The 21,248-nt window shown below is 47.3% G+C and overlaps 1 protein-coding gene across 3 annotated transcripts in view; it reads right to left on the bottom strand.

The window, feature by feature from the left end:
• dop (microtubule-associated serine/threonine (MAST) protein kinase dop) overlaps positions 1 to 21,248 on the bottom strand; it is a 297,922-nt gene that overhangs the window by 90,658 nt on the left and 186,016 nt on the right. For all 3 annotated transcript variants that reach the window (XM_075672078.1, XM_075672079.1, XM_075672080.1), the window contains one exon: positions 14,216 to 14,298. In XM_075672078.1, the coding sequence (XP_075528193.1) occupies positions 14,216 to 14,298 (83 nt within the window). The remainder of the gene's footprint in view (positions 1 to 14,215; positions 14,299 to 21,248) is intronic.

The raw sequence follows: 21,248 nt of genomic DNA, 5'->3' as shown, positions 1-21,248 counted from the left end.
GTCAAAAACTGCACAGACACTTAAAATGCACCAGCTTCATAGCTGGAGCCCCCGCTAGATGCACTAGAGTCTCCTTTTGTTCGTCTGGCTGCACGGCGACAACACAAAATTAAAGAAAAAGTATTTTGAATAATGTAGAAAACAGTAGTTCTTATACAAACAGTAGTTTGTATAAAACAGTAGTTCTAATTTTCGGTTTCGCAATACGAGGGTATGGGTTGGAAAACTCACTGCAACTCCCAAACTAATGATGATAGGACGATGACTTCCTTGCAACATGTTGCTAAATGTTTGGGCACACATAAAATGTAAAAAAACAAACAAGAAAGCAGTTTTGTGAAAAAAAACTGACTTTCGAATGTGGCCTACCACCTTAAACAAAGTGCACCCCCATTTGCAGTTATAATACGTACATGAATTTCGTTTTTTTTCTTTTGTTTTCTTGCTTTCTTTTTCAGTGTTCTGGCAAATGCGGAGCCGTCACAAGCAGCAAGCTACGTTGATTCAGCGTCTGCTCTGACAAACCAAAAAAACAGAGAGGGCGCTGTCAAAATTCCGTGCCGGACTACTTGGCGCAGTAACACGTACGTGTGCAGAAGGCCACCCGCCCCTGTAGTTTTACCCTTCATTTCCACGGAAAGTTGTCCGCAGTTATATATATATATATATATATATATATATATATATATATATATATATATATATATATATATATATATATATATATATATATATATATATATATATATATATATATATATAGGTCACGGATTTTTTCTACGTATTGGCGTGGCTTCGTTGAGAAAGCAAACTGCAGCTACTTTCATTGTTCCTTTTTATCCAGGATCGCTGTTCTGCGCATTGTGGAATCAGGCCATATTATGAGCCGCGGGTGTTCACAGGGCTGCTGTACGACTTCTCCGATTGGCTCAAAACACCAACTTAGCGTAATTTGATAGTGTTACACATAGGGAGCTTGTCCGTAAGCGTACTGCCCTTCACAGAATACCGGGTTAGTGGGCAGGCAGGTAAACTTGATCAGCTAAATGAGTGGCGCCCCCGGGCGGTGCAGAGTTTAACCACAAGTAACGCGGGTCAATTATATTGCCGTAACCAGTCGAGTTCGACTTAGCCGGTCCATGGCATGAAGTGTCAAAGGCGACGTATATATAATAGTTAGCACGCGCCACCTCTTACTTTTATGTGCAGCAACTGCACATAATGTTTCCTACAAAAATTGCTAGAGGGAACTGTGGCGCTAGGGCGGCACTGCAAAAACTCGCAACCTATCTGCACACGCGCACAGACTTATCGATTTCTGGGTTTAGAAATGCTGAAGTATACTTTGACCGAGAAAGCACTGTGAATAAGGCGGCAGAACCGTTTGAAGCCGTAAGCACGAAAATCGGGCAAACCCATGTACCAATCAACATTACCATGCTAACTGAACCAATTCGCAGCGCCATAGCTCCCCCCTCCCCCCTCCACGGTTATTTTAACAGGAAACGATGCATATACAACTCCGTATACGAAATCCAAACGAACTTGATTTCGCCCTCCAGAGAGGCTGTCATCACGCGTGCGCGATTTTGCAGCGTCGTTTGCTTTCCCGTTCAATACAGCATACGACGAAATACGCACTCACGAGAAAGAAAGAAAGAAAGAAAGAAAGAAAGAAAGAAAGAAAGAAAGAGTGAAAGAAAGAAAGAAAGAAAGAGAGAGAAAGAAAGAAATAAATACGAAATACCGCGTTACGAAACAGAGGCAAACACAGCTCGATTCCCACTGTACGCCGCCTGCAAGCTTGTTTTTTTTTTTTTCCCCCGGTCTTCACAGATCACTTCTGGATCCCGGCTGCGCACTCTGTTGCAGTGTATACACTTCCGTGTCAAACAAGCAGACGACGCCGAGTGGGCGCGGATGCGTGGGTTAGTGTAGATGAAAAACGGTGCAGTGCAGCGCGCGCTCTTCCTTAAATCGTATTCGCCCACGTGACCTTCACGAAATGTCGCGCAAGAGCGTCAGCTTAGTTAGTTAGTTTAGTTAGTTAGTTTAGTTAGTCAAATACGATTTACTGACGCAAAAGCGACTAAGGCTATGCTGCGCCAGACACAGGGGGGACAAAGTTTCGTTAGTAAATGCAGCATACCCTGGAGTAATTAAAGCTTACTTTAAAAAAAATCTGTTTCGTCTGAATAGCCGATCACATCATGTCAATAGAGCGTCAGGTGTACATCAGAGATTATCCTACAAAAAATTTACTAGAGGGCGCTATGGCGATACGACCGTTCAGTTACTATGGCAACAATGGTTAGCACACTATCCGCCAATATGAAAGGGAACGTTTTATCTCTGTGATCAAGCAGCGATTCTCGCAAACACGCACAAGTCTCGGAGCCTCACTCAGCGTTATTTGTTACGTTGTTCTCCTGCCGAACAATCCACGCTCGAGGCAATTTCCCTCGTTACAAGAGCACACAAGGAAAATTACCGGCTTTGAACAGACGGTGTGCCCTTCCCCATTGGCGGAACATGTAAGTAGATTCTGCCTCATTTACATGCTTCTGGCTTAAGACGCTCCCTGCGGCTTCACTTTTCAGGCTTTTTCGCTCTAAAGTTCCGAGAAATCGTGGCGGTTTAATCGCGGCAAGGCCCGCACGCATCATCACCGCAAACTGTACCTGTAAGTAAGGCATGTTGTTGGGCTGGTCGATTCATAGATTCAGCAAAATGTGAAACTGCGCGAGGAAGGCAGGACACGAACAGAAACAAAGACGCACACACAAAGCGCCGATGTGTGCGCCTACGTTTCTATTCACGCCCTGTCTTTCTCGCGCAGCTTAACATTTTGCTGTGTACCTATAACGTTACATTTTCTTCATAACGATCAACTTGCAAAGTCACAAGACCATCCGAATCAAGAAACACGAAGTTTATGAGCAACATTAAATTATGGGGTTTTACGTGCCAAAACGCCGTAGTCCGGAAATTTGAACCACCTGGGGTTCGTTAACGTGCACCTAAGTCCACGGGTGTATACGCATTTCGCCCCCATCGAAATGCGGCCGCCCTGGCCGGGATTCCATCCCGTGACCTTGTGCTTAGCAGTCCACCACCATAGAGACTGAGCAACCGCGGCGGGTACTTCATGAGCAAATAGATGTATACTATACCGATCATTACCATGCTAGATGAACCACCATCTACACTTACAGCTCCCGTGGACACTAGCACTAGAGTCTGGCTCACTCACAGCCACTTACAGCCTCACACTCACACTGGCTGACTCACAGCCAAGTTTGGCATAAATGTGGCATCGGTGGTGTCTAATTATGGCGGTGATGATACGTTTCCTGCTCCACATTCACTTCCGGCACACGCATTTACAAAAAAAAAAAAAAAAATAGCATGGCGCGCACGAGGTCAGCTTCCGTTACGCTGAGAGATCAATAACTGAGGCGTGAATTTGGACGCGACCTATTTACTACACTTCTCTCCACGAACCACTTTTGGTAACCGCCAGCTGAAAATGATGCACACAGTACAGCACGACCGAAGAGACTAGACAAAGGCAACACAGACCTCAAAAGGTTGATGCAGCATGACGTCATGATACACCGGCTTGCTCCATTCCCCAGATCTCTGAGGCTGCCGCAAGTGAGCGCCGACAGAAAATACGCGGGCAGTGACTTTTTTTTTTTTTTCAGGAGGGAGTGAGGTGTGGGTAGAGCAACGTTATCATACCTAGCCTCATTGCTACACGAAGCGACGGTAACCTCGATGCTGTGTTTTGCGTACTTCTTTAATTTTTTTTTCTTTTACGAAACTGCAAACTTAAAGGTCGTCCAACGCGTGAAATTAACTACAAAAAGAAATTATTCACCGGCAGGCCTTCCACCCCTGCGAAATTTGAGCTACCTTTAGGCGCGGTAAACAACGTATGTACGCATACTTGGGGTGTCTATTTACGCAACATTCCGTACTTCCCGCTGCACTGCGCAGTTCTGTCGCAGCAACGGGTTGTACTTCTACGTACAAGACCGCCTACAACTTGAATCCGCCTTCGGGGAGATTAACGGAGTGCCGCGGGATATTGACGTTCACGCCGGCGCGCCCACGACTGAGCGAAGGCGCTCGCACCCACGATCAGAACCGCGCGTGGGAGTGGGAGGGAAAGAAAAAAAAGGGGGGGGGGGAGTTCTCGTTGGACGCCCGGAGTGTCGGGCAGGATTACCGCGCCAAGCCCAAACCTAAGGGCGTGGGACGAAAACAAAAGGAGACAGAGGCAGCAACGTGTTCCTACACAGCCGGAGTGCGGGTTGAGCACGGGGGCGTACACGTGCATACCGTTCTTTCGCTTCTTTCTTTTTTTTTTCTCATAGCGATTTCATACACGAGGGACCACAAGAAAGTGTCCCTTCCTTGTTTCTTTCCCGTTGCTGCTTCCTTTCAGTTTCGTTAATGTCCGTCTTCATTGCGTGCTTCCCATTTCTTGCCCTCCTCCTTTCTTCCAGATTCCTTATTTCGTTTCCTTCTACCTTAACTTACCTTTATTGACAATACTGCCAGTCTCTACTGAGACCATAGCAGGTGGGCACTATATGTATGTACATATACAAATAACACTCATCATGTTAAGGATCAATACATGTATAACGTCAGTTTTGTACTTTACACATAAACAGTTTACACTACATAATGCATACACCAAACAACCCCCCCCCCCCCCAGTACATGCCAATTTCCAAAATAGAATAATAAAATGGCAATTTAGGTACTCTATGCTGCATACACGACTACTTACACAGGGTACAAGTACATGGTGGCTTGCACGATCAATAATAGCACTAGCAATTTTAACCTGCTAGGAAAATCTTTTTCAATTTTTAATTCAAACTGAGACAGTGACATAGTTCATTCACGGATGGCAACCGGAAAAAAAGGAATATTTAAACACGTTCCTCGATTGGTTTAGCTTAATTTTTTTCTTTTCCCCGAATTTATTTCTTCATTTATGCTTTTCGTTCCCTTCCTTAGTTTCTTTCTTTCTGAACTTAATTATTTAATCTCTTCCCTCGCCGTTTTTTCATCCCGTAATATATGTCGCTAACGCCTCCATTATTAGTACCTGCAGCTTCCCTTCTTCCCGTAGTGTTCACTTAATTCATTTCTACGTGTCCTTCTTTCTCAATTCATTCCTTCGATTACCCGTTCCCCATCTTCTTTCGCCTTCTGGCTGTGCAACATTCGCCCCGTCAAAAAGAAGTTCAAAAAGCTTCAGAGCGAAGCGATTACGCAAGCAGCGAGCGGCTCTGGTCCCTATCGGGCTACTTGGCGCCGTCATCTCGAATAACGCTTATAATGCCGCTAAAGTAGCGTTTGGAAACATACCGAAAGCAAGTTGAAGGAAATCTAAGCAGGCGGTGTTGAAGCGGCGCATCGCTTAAATTATGCTAATTTAGCGGGGACAAAAGCGCTTTTTTTACGGGCGAAACGAACAAAAACACAGCGGCGAAGCTTCCAGAAAGAGCTAATATTCGGTGCCGCTTTCCGGAATTTGGTGTCAAGACGTAACTTCCTCATGTCGCTAAGTTTGTGGAGCGTGCTCGAAATTTAAAGTGACATTGAAGACGAACACAAAGTTAAGAAGTGCCAGTACACGACGCTTCTGTAATAGCAAAAATAAATAAATAAATACATAAATAAATAAAAGAAGGCTACGTGCGTATTACCGTGACAGGGCGCTTGGCAAGTCCGAAGAGACGCACACGCGACCCGTCTTATTAGAGAGTTTTAGATGAGGGTATACGCAAGGCGCTTACGTCCCCTAACCTAAACCTCTCTATCCACGGTGTGCTGAGAAAATATACGAGCGCTGCGTAATGCAGAAATGGAAGGCGTAGTAAATGTCCCAGGAACGCCCGAAGCCACAAACCCAAGTCAGACAAATCCGCGTGTACAAATCATCGATCCCATGGCACGTGAATGATAGCAGCGCCACGCAGAGTCCCCTCTAAACAACTTTAATGGGAGACTCTGTGGTGTCCGCTCATCGGCGCTGTGGCTCACCTGTTTTCCGTCCGAACAGCTCGTGTCGACCAATCGGTAAAGTGTCAATCATATCTTGTCTATCAATCGGCAACGACTGCCGACAGAGTGTTCGAAGACGAAGGGTGAAGAGGGCACATCGCGCCAAATGTGCGCTACTAATGCTTGCGCTGATTGCGCTTCCATTCAGCCCGCGTCGCGCGGCAGGCGCTTAGGAGGCGGACAATGGGAGGAAAATAACTAATCTACGGGAAGGGTAGATCTTTGGGCCAGTTAGTACATCGCTAAAACGTGCAACATATCGCGATACACACGGGAGGCAAGAATATAACGACAAACACGAACGCTATACTCCGTTTCATGTATAAGTATACCAGACAACGCTGTGGAAGATACGCAAATGGTGCGGTCACAGTGGTACAATTACTGGGTGCCCGTCGCAGGGAAGTTTTATTTTTTTTTTAATCTGCGGCGTTTTGAATTAAATTATGGGGTTTTACGTGCCGAAACCACGATCTGATCACGAGGCACGGCGTATAATGGGGAACTCCGGATTAATTATGTACGCCTGGGGTTCTTCAACGCGCACCCTAATGTAAACCTATAAACACGGGAGTTTCTTTATTTTTGCATTTCGCCCCCATCGGAATGTGGATGCCGTGGCCGATGTTTGATCCAGCAACGTCGTGCTTAGCGACGCTACACCAAAGACACTAAGCAACCACGGCGGGTCATCTGTGACGTTTTCTGCGTAACATTTATTTCATATATTACAACTCGTGGACGCAAGCTTACGTCAAATCACATATTACTAGTGTTAATACATTCGTGTTTTAGGGGTATAGGCGACGTACTACATTTTCGTCGCGTAAGTACGCGTTACTTATTTTTCGTGCTTTTTTCATTCTTTTTCTCTCGCTCACCGATCGCGTCCTTTTGCCCCTCCCCCGGCACAGGGTAGCCAACCGGTTAAGGTCTGGTTAAGAGGAAGCTTTAGCTCGGGCCCAACTCCGACGCGGCCTATTCAAATACATGTAAAACGCAAAAACGTTTTTATGAGATAACCCCTGGACCGATTTTGATGAAATTTGTTGCATTTGAAAGAGAAAGTTAAATTCTAGTGACTGTTGGAAGCGGAATTTCGATTTAGGGCTTCAATTTTCTTAAAACGATTTTCAAATATTTGACCGTTCGAAAAAAATAGAAGAACGAAGTTTATAAATTCATAGCTCTGCATCAAGAACCGATATCGCGGTTATGTAAACGGCATCCATTAGATCATTCAAAGCGGACAAATTCAATATGTCATTTTACATCTTACGTGAATTTGTTACGTTGGTTACAACGGTTTTGCAAAAGTTGTATTTCTCTATTATTAAATTTTTTTATATTCATGTGTAACATATCAATTTTGTCCGCTTTAGATGTACTATTAGGTGCAATTCATAGAATTGTATTATCGTATTTAGTAGTTAAGTTACAGAGTTGTAAACTTGATAGTTTCGTTTTTTGAAAATTTTCGATTTTTGCCAATTTTTAACAAAAAATTGACAATCTAACTCAAAAATTCGAAACCAACAGTCACTAGATTTTAAGCTTTTCTTTTAAATGCAACAAACCTCGTCAAATTTGGTGCAGTGGTTGCCGACAAAAGCGAATTCTCCTTTTACATGTATTTAGATAGGAGCACTCGAGCTAAAGCTTCCTCTTAACCCCTATGCCTTTCCTTTGCATTCTCTCTCTCTCTCTCTCTCTCTCTCTCTCTCTCGGTCGCGAACGCTAAGGTGACGGGCTGTGGCCGCTGGTCGCAGAAACATATCACTCCGCTCGTTTGCTGATCGATTGAGACCTCCGCTGCCTTTCATGTAATAAATATGTCATGTAAATGGCTAGTAGGAGGCACAATTTTACTTCGAATTACACGGCGCGGACGCAATGTATCCCTTTCATACGTGACGCACTACTTTCTTTTGCGCGAGCGGATACACAGGAGCGACTTCCGCCGACCGACGTTCACACCGGTGGCAAGCGCGACTTTCCCGCCGCCACGCCGAAACAGCAGACGACATCTGCGTCTGCTTGTCGCTACCGCCATCGCTACCCGCAAGAATAACCATAATCGTATTCCGACATCCTGATCCCGCGCCACTGATTAGTTAACCGTCTTTGCGACTCTATCTTAGTCCTGCAGTGGACATAAAACATGATGATGATGATGATGATGATGATGATGATGGTGGTGGTGGTGATATAGACTGGGTGCTCAAAAGTTGAACAGCGAGCGACTGAACCGAAACGAGACGGAGTAGCGAACGGCGAGCGATTCTGTCCGTTGTGCGTCACATCTGCAAGCGTAACCAGAGATCCGCACAGAGTGCGTAGGCGTTTTTGTGAGGCCCGCTGGGCGTACACGCCTAATTGGGCTGACGGGGCCACGAGTAGTGAAGATGCTTGACGAGCTCGTTAACATTCGGACCGCCAAGCGCGGTCCTTCCGCGGGGGGAAACGGGCCCGGAACCTTGACAATCGTTGGAGTGTTTGCTACGTGACATAGTTTAGGAAGTTGGCTACTGGTTTGCACAAAACTTATGAGCTAGCTCAAGTAAGTTGGAACTCTGAACACGCTCGACGCGAAAGCATCGAGCGAGTTCGGAGTAGATGCGCAGGCGGGATTTAATTTGGGACAGATGGCGGAGGGGGTGTTTTAAAGCGGACATGCAGGTCCACTTCATCTCAAGTATTCGCAGTCTCCAGCGAAATGCATTGCTGTTCGATCGACTTCACTATTTCACTGTCTTTTCGCAGTAGATCACTTGTGATACCCGAGTCTAAGCGTTAAATTAAATTACGGGGTTTTTACGTGCCAAGACCGCGATCTGATTATGAGGCACGCCGTAGTGGGGGACTCCAGAAATTTGGACCACCTGGGGTTCTTTAACATGCACCTAAATTAGGACTTACACTTATTTCCTATGCCATGGATACGCAAGTACGAGGTGCTTCTGTGTTCGACGTGCGCGCGAAAATTTTGTTATACGTGCTATCTGTAAATTACCGTGTTAACTGGCATGTTCGCACGGTATTCTCTTGCGATTGCTTCTTGCAATGCGTAGTTCTTTGAGGAAAACTCAGCAGCGTGTTATGCTTGTCCTAGAATTTTATATTTATTCCCATTAATCAGCATGAAGAGAAAAAGAAAAAGATGCAGAATAAGAAATGCAGCAGAGAAAGCTTTTCTGGAACAGTAATGTGTTTCACGGCACATTCTCAGTCCGTATTTCTCGAAAATGGTAGTATGCACAATGTTCCTAGCATGAGATTACGCACAATCTAGAAGCAGTCGGCGTAAGAGCAGATTAACTCAGGCTGGTGCTAGTGAATAAACATGACGAATACATGATGGTACGTGGGAAGTGGGAATCAATTGAAGTGGGAAGATACTAATATATATATATATATATATATATATATATATATATATATATATATATATATATATATATATATATATATATATATATATATATATATATATATATATATATATATATATATATATATATATATATATATATAACCGTAAACCGATTTCAGAAGCAGCAATTGAAGTGGGAAGATACTAATATATATATATATATATATATATATATATATATATATATATATATATATATATATATATATATATATATCGTTAGGGGGCAAATAACGGCCACGGAGCTACCAGCTGCGCCGCAGTGTCCACGCTATACATACGTGTTTTCTTTTTTGCGATCTTTCTTTTTTCTTTTTTCGCTGAGATAGTCGATGACACGAATCCACGAGGACGACAGACCTGAACGAACGCACAAACAGAAAGTAAAGACACGTCTGCAACGCGAGGTCCAGCGTCCGCACTCGTGTCTGCGCGTATGTGTCGGTCCGTTTGCTCCCGCCCTCCAGGCTTTCGTCACTCAACGCGTACGAGCGTTTCCACGGATTTCCGAAGGAACGCGCCGGGGTCCTCGACAGAAGCGTTGATATAGCGGCCGGTACGCGGGGACAGGAAAGTCTTTCCTAAAAGCCAAAGGGGAAAAAAAAAAAACAAGAGGAACAAATGCTAGAGGAACGCGAAGAAGAAGGCGCGCGGAGAGCAGTTCCTCGCGCAGAAGCGAGGAGTGCCGAAGGTTCCCTAGCTCGGAGCCCCCTTAGCAACCTACGGCACATAAGCCAATGACTGCGAGAAGGGGGAGTGCGCAGAGAAACAACAACAAACGCAACGAGCACTCGGCGGCAACGTCGAGACGTGCAGCGCGCGCCTTTCGACACTCGCGCACCCTGCGTGGCACGTGTGTAACGCGTCCGGCTCGATCCCATCGGGACGAGCAGCGACTTAGCGGTACGGGCCGCCGTCGTGCGGCCAAAGCGCCCCCTGCGGTAACGGCTCGACAAATGCGTGCAGCGCGGCGAAGGCTGCTGCACGGGTCCCGCGAGCACGGTGATACGGGAACGGTGACACGGGAACGGTGATAGGGGAACGGTGATAGGGGAACGGTGATAGGGGAACGGTGATAGGGGAACGGTGATAGGGGAACGGTAATACGGGAACGGTAATACGGGAACGGTAATACGGGAACGGTAATACGGGAATGGTAATACGGGAATGGTAATACCGACGACCGCCGTCAACCATCTCGCGCGCGAACCCCGCTTGAAGGGAAAAGGTAACGGAATAATTGGCGACGCGCAACGGTATATAGGTAATATAGGTACATAGGTAAGTAAGTAAATTTTGATTTGACCGGCGTAGCAGTTTCGACTATAATGCGCCAAGTGCGGGGTTACTGTCTTCTTCAACTTAAGAAAAGACTGGTGACCAAGTGCGACAGGTATCAAATTTGTCAGTGACGGTGAAATGGCTAGAGCAGATTAAATATCACTGTTGTTAGTAGCAATTTCGACGTGTTTTCTAATAGCGCCTTATAAAATATTAACTTTATTCTTCTAGTAAAAGTGCTGGGTGTAACTCTGTACCGGACATGCGTATAGCATGCAGTGAATAAACTCACTCTTTCGATTTCATTACGCGGGCAAGAAATTAAAACGCGCAGACTGGTTAACGGTATACCTGACACGTAACTATACCGCTAGGAATACAAACTGTTCAACAACAAAAAAAAGACCTACTTGGATTCTGCGCATGCGTAGTGCCACGCTGCTGCCACATTACCGGTCTAATGTTCAGGCCCGTAGCGCCGGCTTACGCGAATTTCTCAAGCTCGCTATGGCGGCGTTTCGCTGCGATGCGCGCGCGAGTCGGATGGGGTCAAGGTGTGTAGTTGATCATTATAGTTTCTGCGGCGGCGCACTAAACAAAGGAAGGGAGCGAACTCGATTAGCAAGCAGCTCTCCCGCAAATCGATTCCCCTTTGTCCGACAGAGGTCGCCACAGAGGCTCCCCTCTCGCGAGACCGTCAGCCGGCCTCGTTCCGCTCGGCCCTTCACCTGTCGGACAAGTGCTGCAAGTTGGGCAGCTTCGTAAAGTCGATTCGTGTTACACTAAAAGGCAGGCGCGCAAGCACGGAAGCCAGTATATGTCATGAAAAAAAAAATAGCACAAATGCCCATTATCAATAGAAAGGTCGCACAGTGGCAGAAAGTACGGAAGATACTAAGCGTAGCTGCGCATGCCCGAGGGAATTAAGGAAGCGCCAACCTGTCAACCATGGACACGTGCAGGAACTGGCGAAATATAACTGTTTAGGCATGACAATAATTATTTGCGTAAGGTAACCGAGGGCTGACTGACGCACTCGCTACCGCTATTATCGCGGCAGTGTAACGACAGTAACGAAAAGTTCGAAGGTGTCCCACCGGTCAAAGAACGTTTACGCTCAATTAATGTCAAAACGATGCAGTTCCCTGTCTATGCCTAACAAAAAAGAAAGAAATTACGCGTGGCTCTGGTATCGCAAACAGCAGAGACCAGCGGAGCTAGGGGAAGGCCAGTAAAGTAGTGCCGAACCGCACACATAGTAACTCTTGCTGGGCTCCACTGGGCTCTGGTGTTTGCGATAGCAGAGCCAAGCATAATTTTTCCCCACTGCGAGAAAGAGGACAATGAAACCGCCGAAGCAAGCACGCGGGTTTTTAACGGAGAGCAATGACGTCACACCGCCTGTGTTCCCGCCGCGCATCTCCTTCTTCCCCGCTAGGCTCCACCCACCCTCGCCGCGTCGCTATGCTGCCGCGATGCTATTTTTATACTCTACTTTCACTCTTTCTCAGCTCTCTCTACCCCAGCTCGGCGAAGCTGCGAACGTCAAGAGAAACCCAGCGAGGTTCTAACAGCTCCACTGTAAAAAAAAAACTCAACGTACTTTTCAAACAGTAGACTTTTTCAACAGCGCGACACAGGACGAAGAAAAACGACACGTGACAGAACTTTCTGTCTTACGACCGTTTTACTTATCCTGTGTCGCGCTGTCGAAGTAAATGTGCTGTTTCACAAGATGTACCAGTCCATATGAACATTCTAACCAACTTGTTCAACTTTCAGTCGTCCTAACAGTGAAGTTGCATGGTGACGGATAAACTGCGCAAAGAAGGACGCTAATTTGGAAAAGAAATGGAGGTAACAGGAGCTGACTTCAAAGCAAGGTTAAATCAGAAGCGCGCAAGAATACAAACGTTCTATACGTACCAGCGATATTAAACACGCAACAAAAAGCGGGGGAAAATGCCAGGAAAGCTACCGGAAAAATAAGATAAACCGTAACGTCGCACACCGCGGACACGCATTTTAGAGTCAAAACTAACAATGACCAACATCAACACTAGCCTTATAACAAGACAACCAAACCCGGAAGAAAACTTTTTTATTATTATTATCAATGGTTACGTACGCCCTCTCACTTTCTAGCAAGTTCACGCATTTGACGCCTAATCAGTGAATACAAGAAACTTCTATCACCTGCCACATCAACGACTGGCGGCTACACTCTTACCTCGTTCCAGAAATGTTCCTACACTGTGAGCGGGCTATTCTACCCTTAGTTATGACGTGTTTAATGAGATTAAGAGTGTACATGAAGGAAATGAGGAGGCTCGCTGAACAGCGAAACACGGGCACCCATTTCGTGGTACTCTTGAAAAGTTGCTAAGTGAAGCCTTGGCCGATCCACGGCATGCGTTAGACCGCGTAGTTGGTGGGCCTTCTCAGCCATCTCACACAGTCATGCGCGGTTGTACCACATCTGTAGCGGGTAGCACTACCGCCTGCTTGGCTCGACATAAAAGATGGCCATAGAGGCATTGTGAACACGTAACGTCTCCCACACGAGATATCCGGCGCTGATGCCAGTGTGGAAACCTCGAAGCGACGGTGTCTGTAGGCAGCTTGCGCTAAAGCTTCCCGCAGCGCTAGAACACATGGCCTAGCCTAGAACACATGGCCTAGCCTAGAACACATGGCCAGCGCTAGAACACATGGCCTAGCCTAGAACACATGGCCAGCGCTAGAACACATGGCCTAGCCAGCACAGCGTGCGCGAACAAGTAGATTATGCGCTCATGCAGCGGCGGCGGCTTGCATTCGATTCCAAGAGGACGGAAATGTCGCACTGTGTCTCACCATCTGCAGCTTCCGAGTGTCAAAATTACTTCGGAAGCCGCCCCCCGCCGCCGCCGGCGGCGTGAATGTCGGCACGTTGATTCGCTCACGCTGTGCCTCCGATAACTCTTGACACGGACGTGTATGCGTTTGGCTCCGTGACACCTCCGATGGCTAACCGCGCCATAAATTCAAACGCGTCCTGGATCCGGAAACGTCGCAGTGCGCGCGCATGCTTTGCCCGACTGCAGCCCCGTTTGCGGCCGAGATCGCATGCGCGAACACGAGAATTCATTCAGTTCGACAAAGATCCACGCGCGCCTCTCAGGGCAGCGACGACGCACGAGTCGTTGTGTCACCTGGACTGTCGCTTCACCACAGAACACTTATATGGTTTCGCTTTCTTCGCACCCATATCGGCCGGGGTGGGCGACGCCAGGGTGGCGCCCTCTGGCCGGACGCAAGGCACCTACGGCTGCCGTGCTGTTGCTACGGGGGAGGGCATAAAATAAAGAAAAACAGGGAGAGCTACGGAAAAAAAAAAAAAAAAACGCTGCAAGCACGTGCGATACTCACCGTTGTAGTAAGGGAAAGGTTTGGGGCCGACTGTCCCATGGTCGAGCTTCGCATACGGACCAAATTCGACTGCCCCGACGTCCCTGCAACGTCGAGAAATGAAGAAACGCGAGTGAGCCTCAATAGCGAGCAGCGCCACTTCGGGACACTAAAGAGAAACACTACATTAGTGTATTCACAGGTCGAGTATTCTGTCAAAACTATACATTTGTTAATTTCTAAACACGGGGTTGATCATTAAAAAAAAGTTACAGGCACTGAAGTTTCCTTACGTACGCACTGAATGCGAAAGCAGTACAACTCATACGCGCGACACTTTTCACTTGGTCATGTGCTCGAATTGGGCAGTCAATTTTGAGGGTGGGCCACGTCGGTTTTGACCGTGGGTAAACTCTGTCTTCGAATTTGGCGAAGTAAATATTTTTGGTGTGGGCCACGGCGTCCGCTCGACGACGTGGCTGATCACCATCGGATTTTGCAGTGCGAGCCACAGCAGGCCCGTGAAGTCATCGCTTGGTCATGTGGGTTTTGGTACCATCAGATGTTAACGCCGGACGCTATATTTTCCGCTTCATGGAGCACATAATGCTCTCGCAGTGAAAGAGCAAATCAGGGCCAAACCTCCGTTTACTGAATTTCGCGCCGAACACCCGGCATCGGGCACGTCAGTGTGATGTACTCGGAGTCACTGTGACGTCAGTAGGTCTGAGTGACGCCTGGCCGTTAGGGCTATCACGTCTATCACGTCCAGACGAGCTGGTGCGGGAACTTCAAGGCAGCGTCGCCACCTGTCTCATTTTCCCCCCTCTTGCGTCATATTTTTTTATTTACCAATCCAAAGCGAACAATGACAGTGACAATTTTTCTATTGTAGCAGCGTAGTTTTCTAATACAGCTTAAATGTAATAGTATGTTCTAACTTCCCTTGTTTTTTTTTTCTAAGCGAAGCTCCTGGAACAAGAAAAAAAAAGAACACTGACGAGCCTCAGAGCGCGCCTTAAATAATTTACTGTAATCTCGCGGTTTCGTTTCCAAAAGGGATTGTATGGAGTGACGCGACGACGTAGAAGGTGGTCACGTGGTCAAGACCTCGTGACGTTCTGGCTGTCACTCCAGTTCGCTCGGTCGTCTGCTGCAGTGCTGCATCGGAGCTCGCAAGGAGTAGCATCAGCACAGAAGGCAACCAAGCGACCCAGAGTGATTGCCAAAAACGTCACGCCGTGCTGCTATCACGTGACCCCCTCGCTGTTTCGTAGAAAGCCATTAAAGTAAATTAGAGACACGCTCCGAGGCTCGCCAATGTTTGTTTTAGCTTTTCTTTTTCGGTTTCGGAATCCAGGATCTTCACTTAAAGCAAAAAAAAAAAGAAGTTGCAAATGTCGTGCGGTTGCTTCTTTATTGGTTTACCTTAGCGTCCCTTCGAGGCAAATGAAAAAAAGAAAAATGAAGAACCGGTAGACACGTTCTGAAGCAGCAACTGAGTCTGCAAGCTTTATGTGGCTTGCAAGCGCTACCACGTCGTCTTTCCAATGCACGTGCATGCACACCGAAGCACATGAATGGTACGAGTTAAAAACAAAATAGAGTACACACCATGAAAGCAATATGGCGAGACGTGCTAGTTCGTTAAATTTCACGTTAAGAAGGAGCTTTAGCTCGGGTGCTCTTATCTAAATACATGTGAAAGGAGAATTCGTTTTTCTCGGTAACCACTGCACCAAATTTGACCAGGTTTGTTGCATTTAAAAGAAAAAACTTGAAATCTAGTGACTGTTGGCGTCGAATTTTTTATTTAGGTCGTCAATTTTTTATTAAATATTGGCCAAAATCGAAAATTTTCAAAATACGAAGCTATCAAGTTTACAACTCTAACTAAACAACAAAAAAATAATGCAATTCTGTGAATTGTATCTAATAGTACATCTATGGCGGACAAAATTGATATGTTACACATGAATCTTAAATACCTTAGTAATATGGAAATACTGCTTTTGCAGAAGCCTTGTAAACAACGTAACAAATTCACGTAAGATGTAAAATGACATATCGAATTTGTCCACTTTGAACGATCTAATGGATTCCGTTTACAGAACCGCGATGTCTGTTCTTGATGCAGAGCTATTAATTTATGAACTTCTTGCGTCTATTTCTTTGAACTTGCGAATTAAAAAAAAATATTTTAACAAAGCTCAAGCCATAAATCGAAATTTCGCTTCCAACAGTCACTAGAATTTACCTTTCTCTCTCAAATGCAATAAATTTCATTAAAATCGGTCGAGGAAATATCTCACAAGGACGTTTCTGAGTTTTACATGTATTTGAATAGGCCGCGTCGGAGTTGGGACCGAGCTAAAGCTTCCTCTTAAACAGACCTCGAAGCCTGTATCTGTGCGCTGCTGCGCGGGCGCAAGAATTCGCGCAAACTGTCCACATACGAGTAGTTCTTGTTCGATAAAAATCATGAGTTCAAAAAAAAAAAATCATTCGTGAATGAAGCATTGCCCCGCTTGCTATTCTGTAACACTTTCTCTGTGTGACGGTGCGCTTTAAGATCTGTTGAAAATGAAACATGAAAACGATAAATAATATTATAGCTTGACCAGTTTCACTTTCCGTTCAAAGAAAAAGCCACATTCCCTGTCACGCGAAGGAAATGAGGGCGGCCAGACCACAAGCGATTCCTTTTCCTAACGCGTTCAGGTGACGAATAATTTCTCGCGTCTCAAGAACCACAAGAAGCGTGCAGCAGCAGAACGGAATAAAATTTTTCCACTGTTCGGCGAGTTTACAGAACTCTACAGGAACATCTGATACGAGAACCACCAACAATTTCATGTTCAGAGCATGCTTCGAAAGCATCCAATCCACTTATCTTGAAAAATATGCGTAACGTAAAATACTGGTAAAAAGGAAAAGCGCTTAAAGACGTGAACACGCCAGTGTTCACGTCTCTAAACTCGGCCGTCTACCTTCTCCCCCGTTTTACTAAAGAACACTTTACGGGTATCATTCAATTTTGCAGTGCAGGTCCAATCACCAGGAGTGTTTAAAGATGCCTGAGACGCGATTTGAGCGTCATTATTACAATCCGAATTTTTTTTTCTGCACTATCTCGACGTGGCTCAAATGTGCATGCAGACCCGCTTCAGGCACTGCGCGCACACGTTCGTTCTATTCCGTCGCCTTCGATACATCGTGGTCCGTTCCGCCGCGTCTTCACTATGTCGATGAGGATATAGCTATAGGGGGCTTGTCCGTACGGCATATCTTATTTCGCTGTAGCGCAAGCTGACCAAGGACAACAGAAACACACGTCTGACACACACACACAGTGCTAGTGCTGTGTGTGTCTCTAGAGAGTTTTAGATTAGGGGGCGCAAGCGGTCTTGCGTACGCAACTATGGGCGAGAGTACTGCGCGTGCGCAGTACCATGGCCCTGAGTTCTTGCGCACGCAAGCCGCTTGAGTCCCCTAATCTAGAACTCTCTACTATGCCGTCGTGACGCCTTTACCGTCATTACTTCGTCGTCACCAGTGGAACCCGCACGTTCGAGCGCAACACTTTCATGTCGAAGCGTTATGCGTGCCAGTGAAGAATGCGTCCTAAATTGGTCGTACGATCACACACGCGTCAAAACGGTCGCTAAACGAGGACAGCCATCTTCGCGAGCACCAAATGACAGCTTCGCTCAACAACTTCGCTTAAAGAACGAATTCCACGGCGCGCCTAGAATCCGCACTTTTTTTTTTCTTTGAATCAATTTGCGAACCCCTTCCTGACCGCGGCTGGATGCTGCTGTATTGCGGAATAGCTCGCAAGCAGGACATCACTACCATCTTTACTAACTTTACAGGTGCTCTGGCTGCTGGCCTCGTTTTCTACAGAATTACGCAGTGATAAAGCAAACGGTACCCAAGTATGCTCACTGAAACAAGTATGTGTCATCAAGACGACGATTCCTTTATTAAAGCAAACCTTCGTATGCCTACTCTCTTAAGGTTTCCGGGGTTTGGCGCATCTCCTGGGTCGGTCTTTCGCCGAGTGAATTAGTGCACGTTACTATTGCGCTGTGGCCGACGATCCCGCAGGATCTAGGGCCCACACCAGCAGGCGCTCTCCGATCCTGGGTGCTAAGTCATAGAAAGCGGTTCAACTCCGGAGACAGTACAATGCGCGCTTACGTCGGGTGAGGGTCACCGCGTCCTGCCGTCTTCACTGGCAGGCAAGCAATCGCTTCGGTTCAAGAACGCTGCGCAGAATATACAACCAATCGCATTGTGTTTATTTCACTGTTTCACGACACATTCGCTTTTCAGGATCCAACATGTGGGTTGGATCTGCGTAGTTTTTTTTTCGTCAGTTGCAACCACGTGAAACCAACAAACCCATTGGCATGCAAAGAGACACTGACATCTATGACGCATCAAATAGCCTCCCAACATCGTACGTTGCCTAAACGGGACTTTAAAAATTAAAATATATTTTAATTTTTTTGCTGGTGCCGTGGTCCCCAAACTTTTGATCGCGACTGTACACACACGCACACACACGTATACACGCACGCACATACATGCACATACACACACACACGCACGCACGCGCACACACACCTGGTCCCGGCTTCAGTCCGACGCTGCTACACCTGCGAGACGTGCTACGCCGGAAGACTTTCGCCGGCGTCATCCTGGTTCTGCCTCTTGACGCTCTTGTGCCATCGCTGCCGTCTCCGGTACGCAAACCGCCACACAACGAACGCCATTTCTCATCTGCCATCTATAACGCTCGTTCAAAGGGCGTTGCGATCTCGCCACCGGCACTACACGTCGACACTCTGCTTGCTCCCGAGGCGCAGGCAGAGCACCAGATGTCCTTCGTATCACTCAGCCTCTCGAGCAAGCGTCGTCGCAATCGGACGGCCCATCAAGATCGCGTGGAAAAACGATTTCGCCGCGACCATGCGAGCCGGCGGGACATATCGTGGCGCCTCCTGTCACCGGAGCCTGAATGACACGTAAAGTTGGATCACATGCTGGAGCGCCTGTTTCGGCGGCGTCGCACGTGCTTCGTTTGTCGTTGTTGAGGCAGGTGCGCGTTTTTGTTATTGTAACGTTTTATATGTCGTAAGAGAAGATCCGGCGGTAACGTGATCAGGTCGCGCAAGGGTGGGAGGGGGGGGGTGGTTGAGCGCGCGTCTACTTTTCAAACCCGGCCGCGGCTGCGCATGACTGTACGCGCGGATGAGGACATACGCGGCCCACGCGCCGTATCATGGAGGTGATCTGCGGCGGTTGCAAAGGTTAAGGGCGAGCGGAGATGGCTGGTGGTTTCACGGGCGCTGTGTTGCCGCCGCCCCAGTTGTGGAGGTCGCGTAATTTCAAGTTTCGTATAAGCGGTAAAGCGAGAGACAGCACGTAAAGTTACTGCAGTAACTCTAGCAGCACGTTAGCGTTGGCTCGCCTCTGCCGGCGCTCTTCCTCACGCCAGCTTTGAGACAGGGAATGTTCGTGGTCATCGAGCGAGATCTATTCAGGTTTGCCTGTGCGTGCGTGACGCCGTGCTCGTTAATTTAATCGGTAAGCTAACGTGTAGTTCAATTTATACGGCCGACAAAACTACGAACGTTATGTAGTGTAATTTATTACTTTGCTATGCTGTCAATGATCGGCCTTCCGGGCGAGAGCACGTGTTCTTTCGTGCTTAGCTTTATGGTATCAAGCAAAAAAAGAAAGAAATGTAGGTCCCACGCATTGTGGGGATTGTTGTAAAGCGAAGCATTTCTCAGGCAGCTAGCTACCGCTGAACATGTTCCAAAATGTTCGTGCAATATGTTCGCGCTAAGCACGCAGTTGTGCGTGACGACAGACGCAAGACGACGACGAGGATAGTATGACGTCATTACGACAGCTCTTTTTTTTACCTCAAGGAAGAAACGTCGCAACTTGTTCCCTTACGGCCTGGGTCGATCCTCAAAACGTTAACTGCCGCGAGGTAAGAATGGGAAATACGGGCGTGTTCCCGCTAGAGAGGTAAGGTACAGAGCGTGGTAAGGGGCATGGCGCGCGTGAGCTTGTGAGGCCACCAGCAATCTCGGATCGCCCTGAGCCTTTGCATCCGCCGCAGAAAACCTGCAGGATACGGCGCATGGACCGCGCATGCGCTCTCGCTAATGTAAACTGGCGCTCGCATACGCGCTCTAACTCCTGCTATGTGACGGGAGGCAATCGCCACCCGCCCCAAAGAGCTCGTTCGCGTTAGCATCGAAGAATAACGCGCGCGATCGCGGCCGAACGGTTAAAGCGTCGAGCTGTCGGGGTATACTGTTATCTGCGTCAGGAGTTCAATCCTACCTTCGGACCCTTGAAACTTTTTTTTATGAGACGAGGCGAGACAGGAACGTGTCTAGTATACGATCTACGCATCAGTGCGAATGAAAGGGCTCCCGATGGAAAATTCAAGCATCCCTTGTACACAGTGCCGCTATTCATTGTGAAAAAAAAACAGTGTAACAGTGTAGCTCTTGCTACACTGTTAGGTACGCTCTCGTTGATCAATCACGATTCAGGTACACGTTCGCGAAGTTGTGCCAGCATAGGAAGACGCAGATAGTACATGCCTTGACGAAGCGTCAGAATTTGTTCCGTCGCTAAAGCCCCTTAAACTTCGTAAAGTAGTGCCACGCTTTGAAGAATGCCGTCTCCTCCTCGCGCGCTCAGGCCGACGCCGCGTCGCTATTGGCCTAATAGCGTCACGTTGGCCCGTGCGTCAGCGCCATTTTTGCTCGAAAAGCGTCTACGGAGTGGCGAGGAGCGCATGTTGGCGCCGTTGCTACACCCGAGCAGTGTAGGCGGCGCCACGGTCAAGGAGGGAGCGTGAACAAGAGGAGGAACGAGAAGGAGTGAAGACGGAAGAGGAGAGTGTCGCTACTTTACGAAGTTTAAGGGGTTTTATCCGTCGCAGTGTCATGGCGTCATTTGGTACGCACTGAGCGAAAGACGGCTGTTGCTTCCTAAACTTCGGTGGGTTCCGCGTTTT

Source organism: Dermacentor variabilis, chromosome 10, assembly GCF_050947875.1.
Source record: "Dermacentor variabilis isolate Ectoservices chromosome 10, ASM5094787v1, whole genome shotgun sequence".
NCBI classification, from domain to species: Eukaryota; Metazoa; Arthropoda; class Arachnida; order Ixodida; family Ixodidae; genus Dermacentor; species Dermacentor variabilis.
Note: the sequence above shows the minus strand (reverse complement) of the source record. Positions and strands in the feature narration are given on the sequence as shown.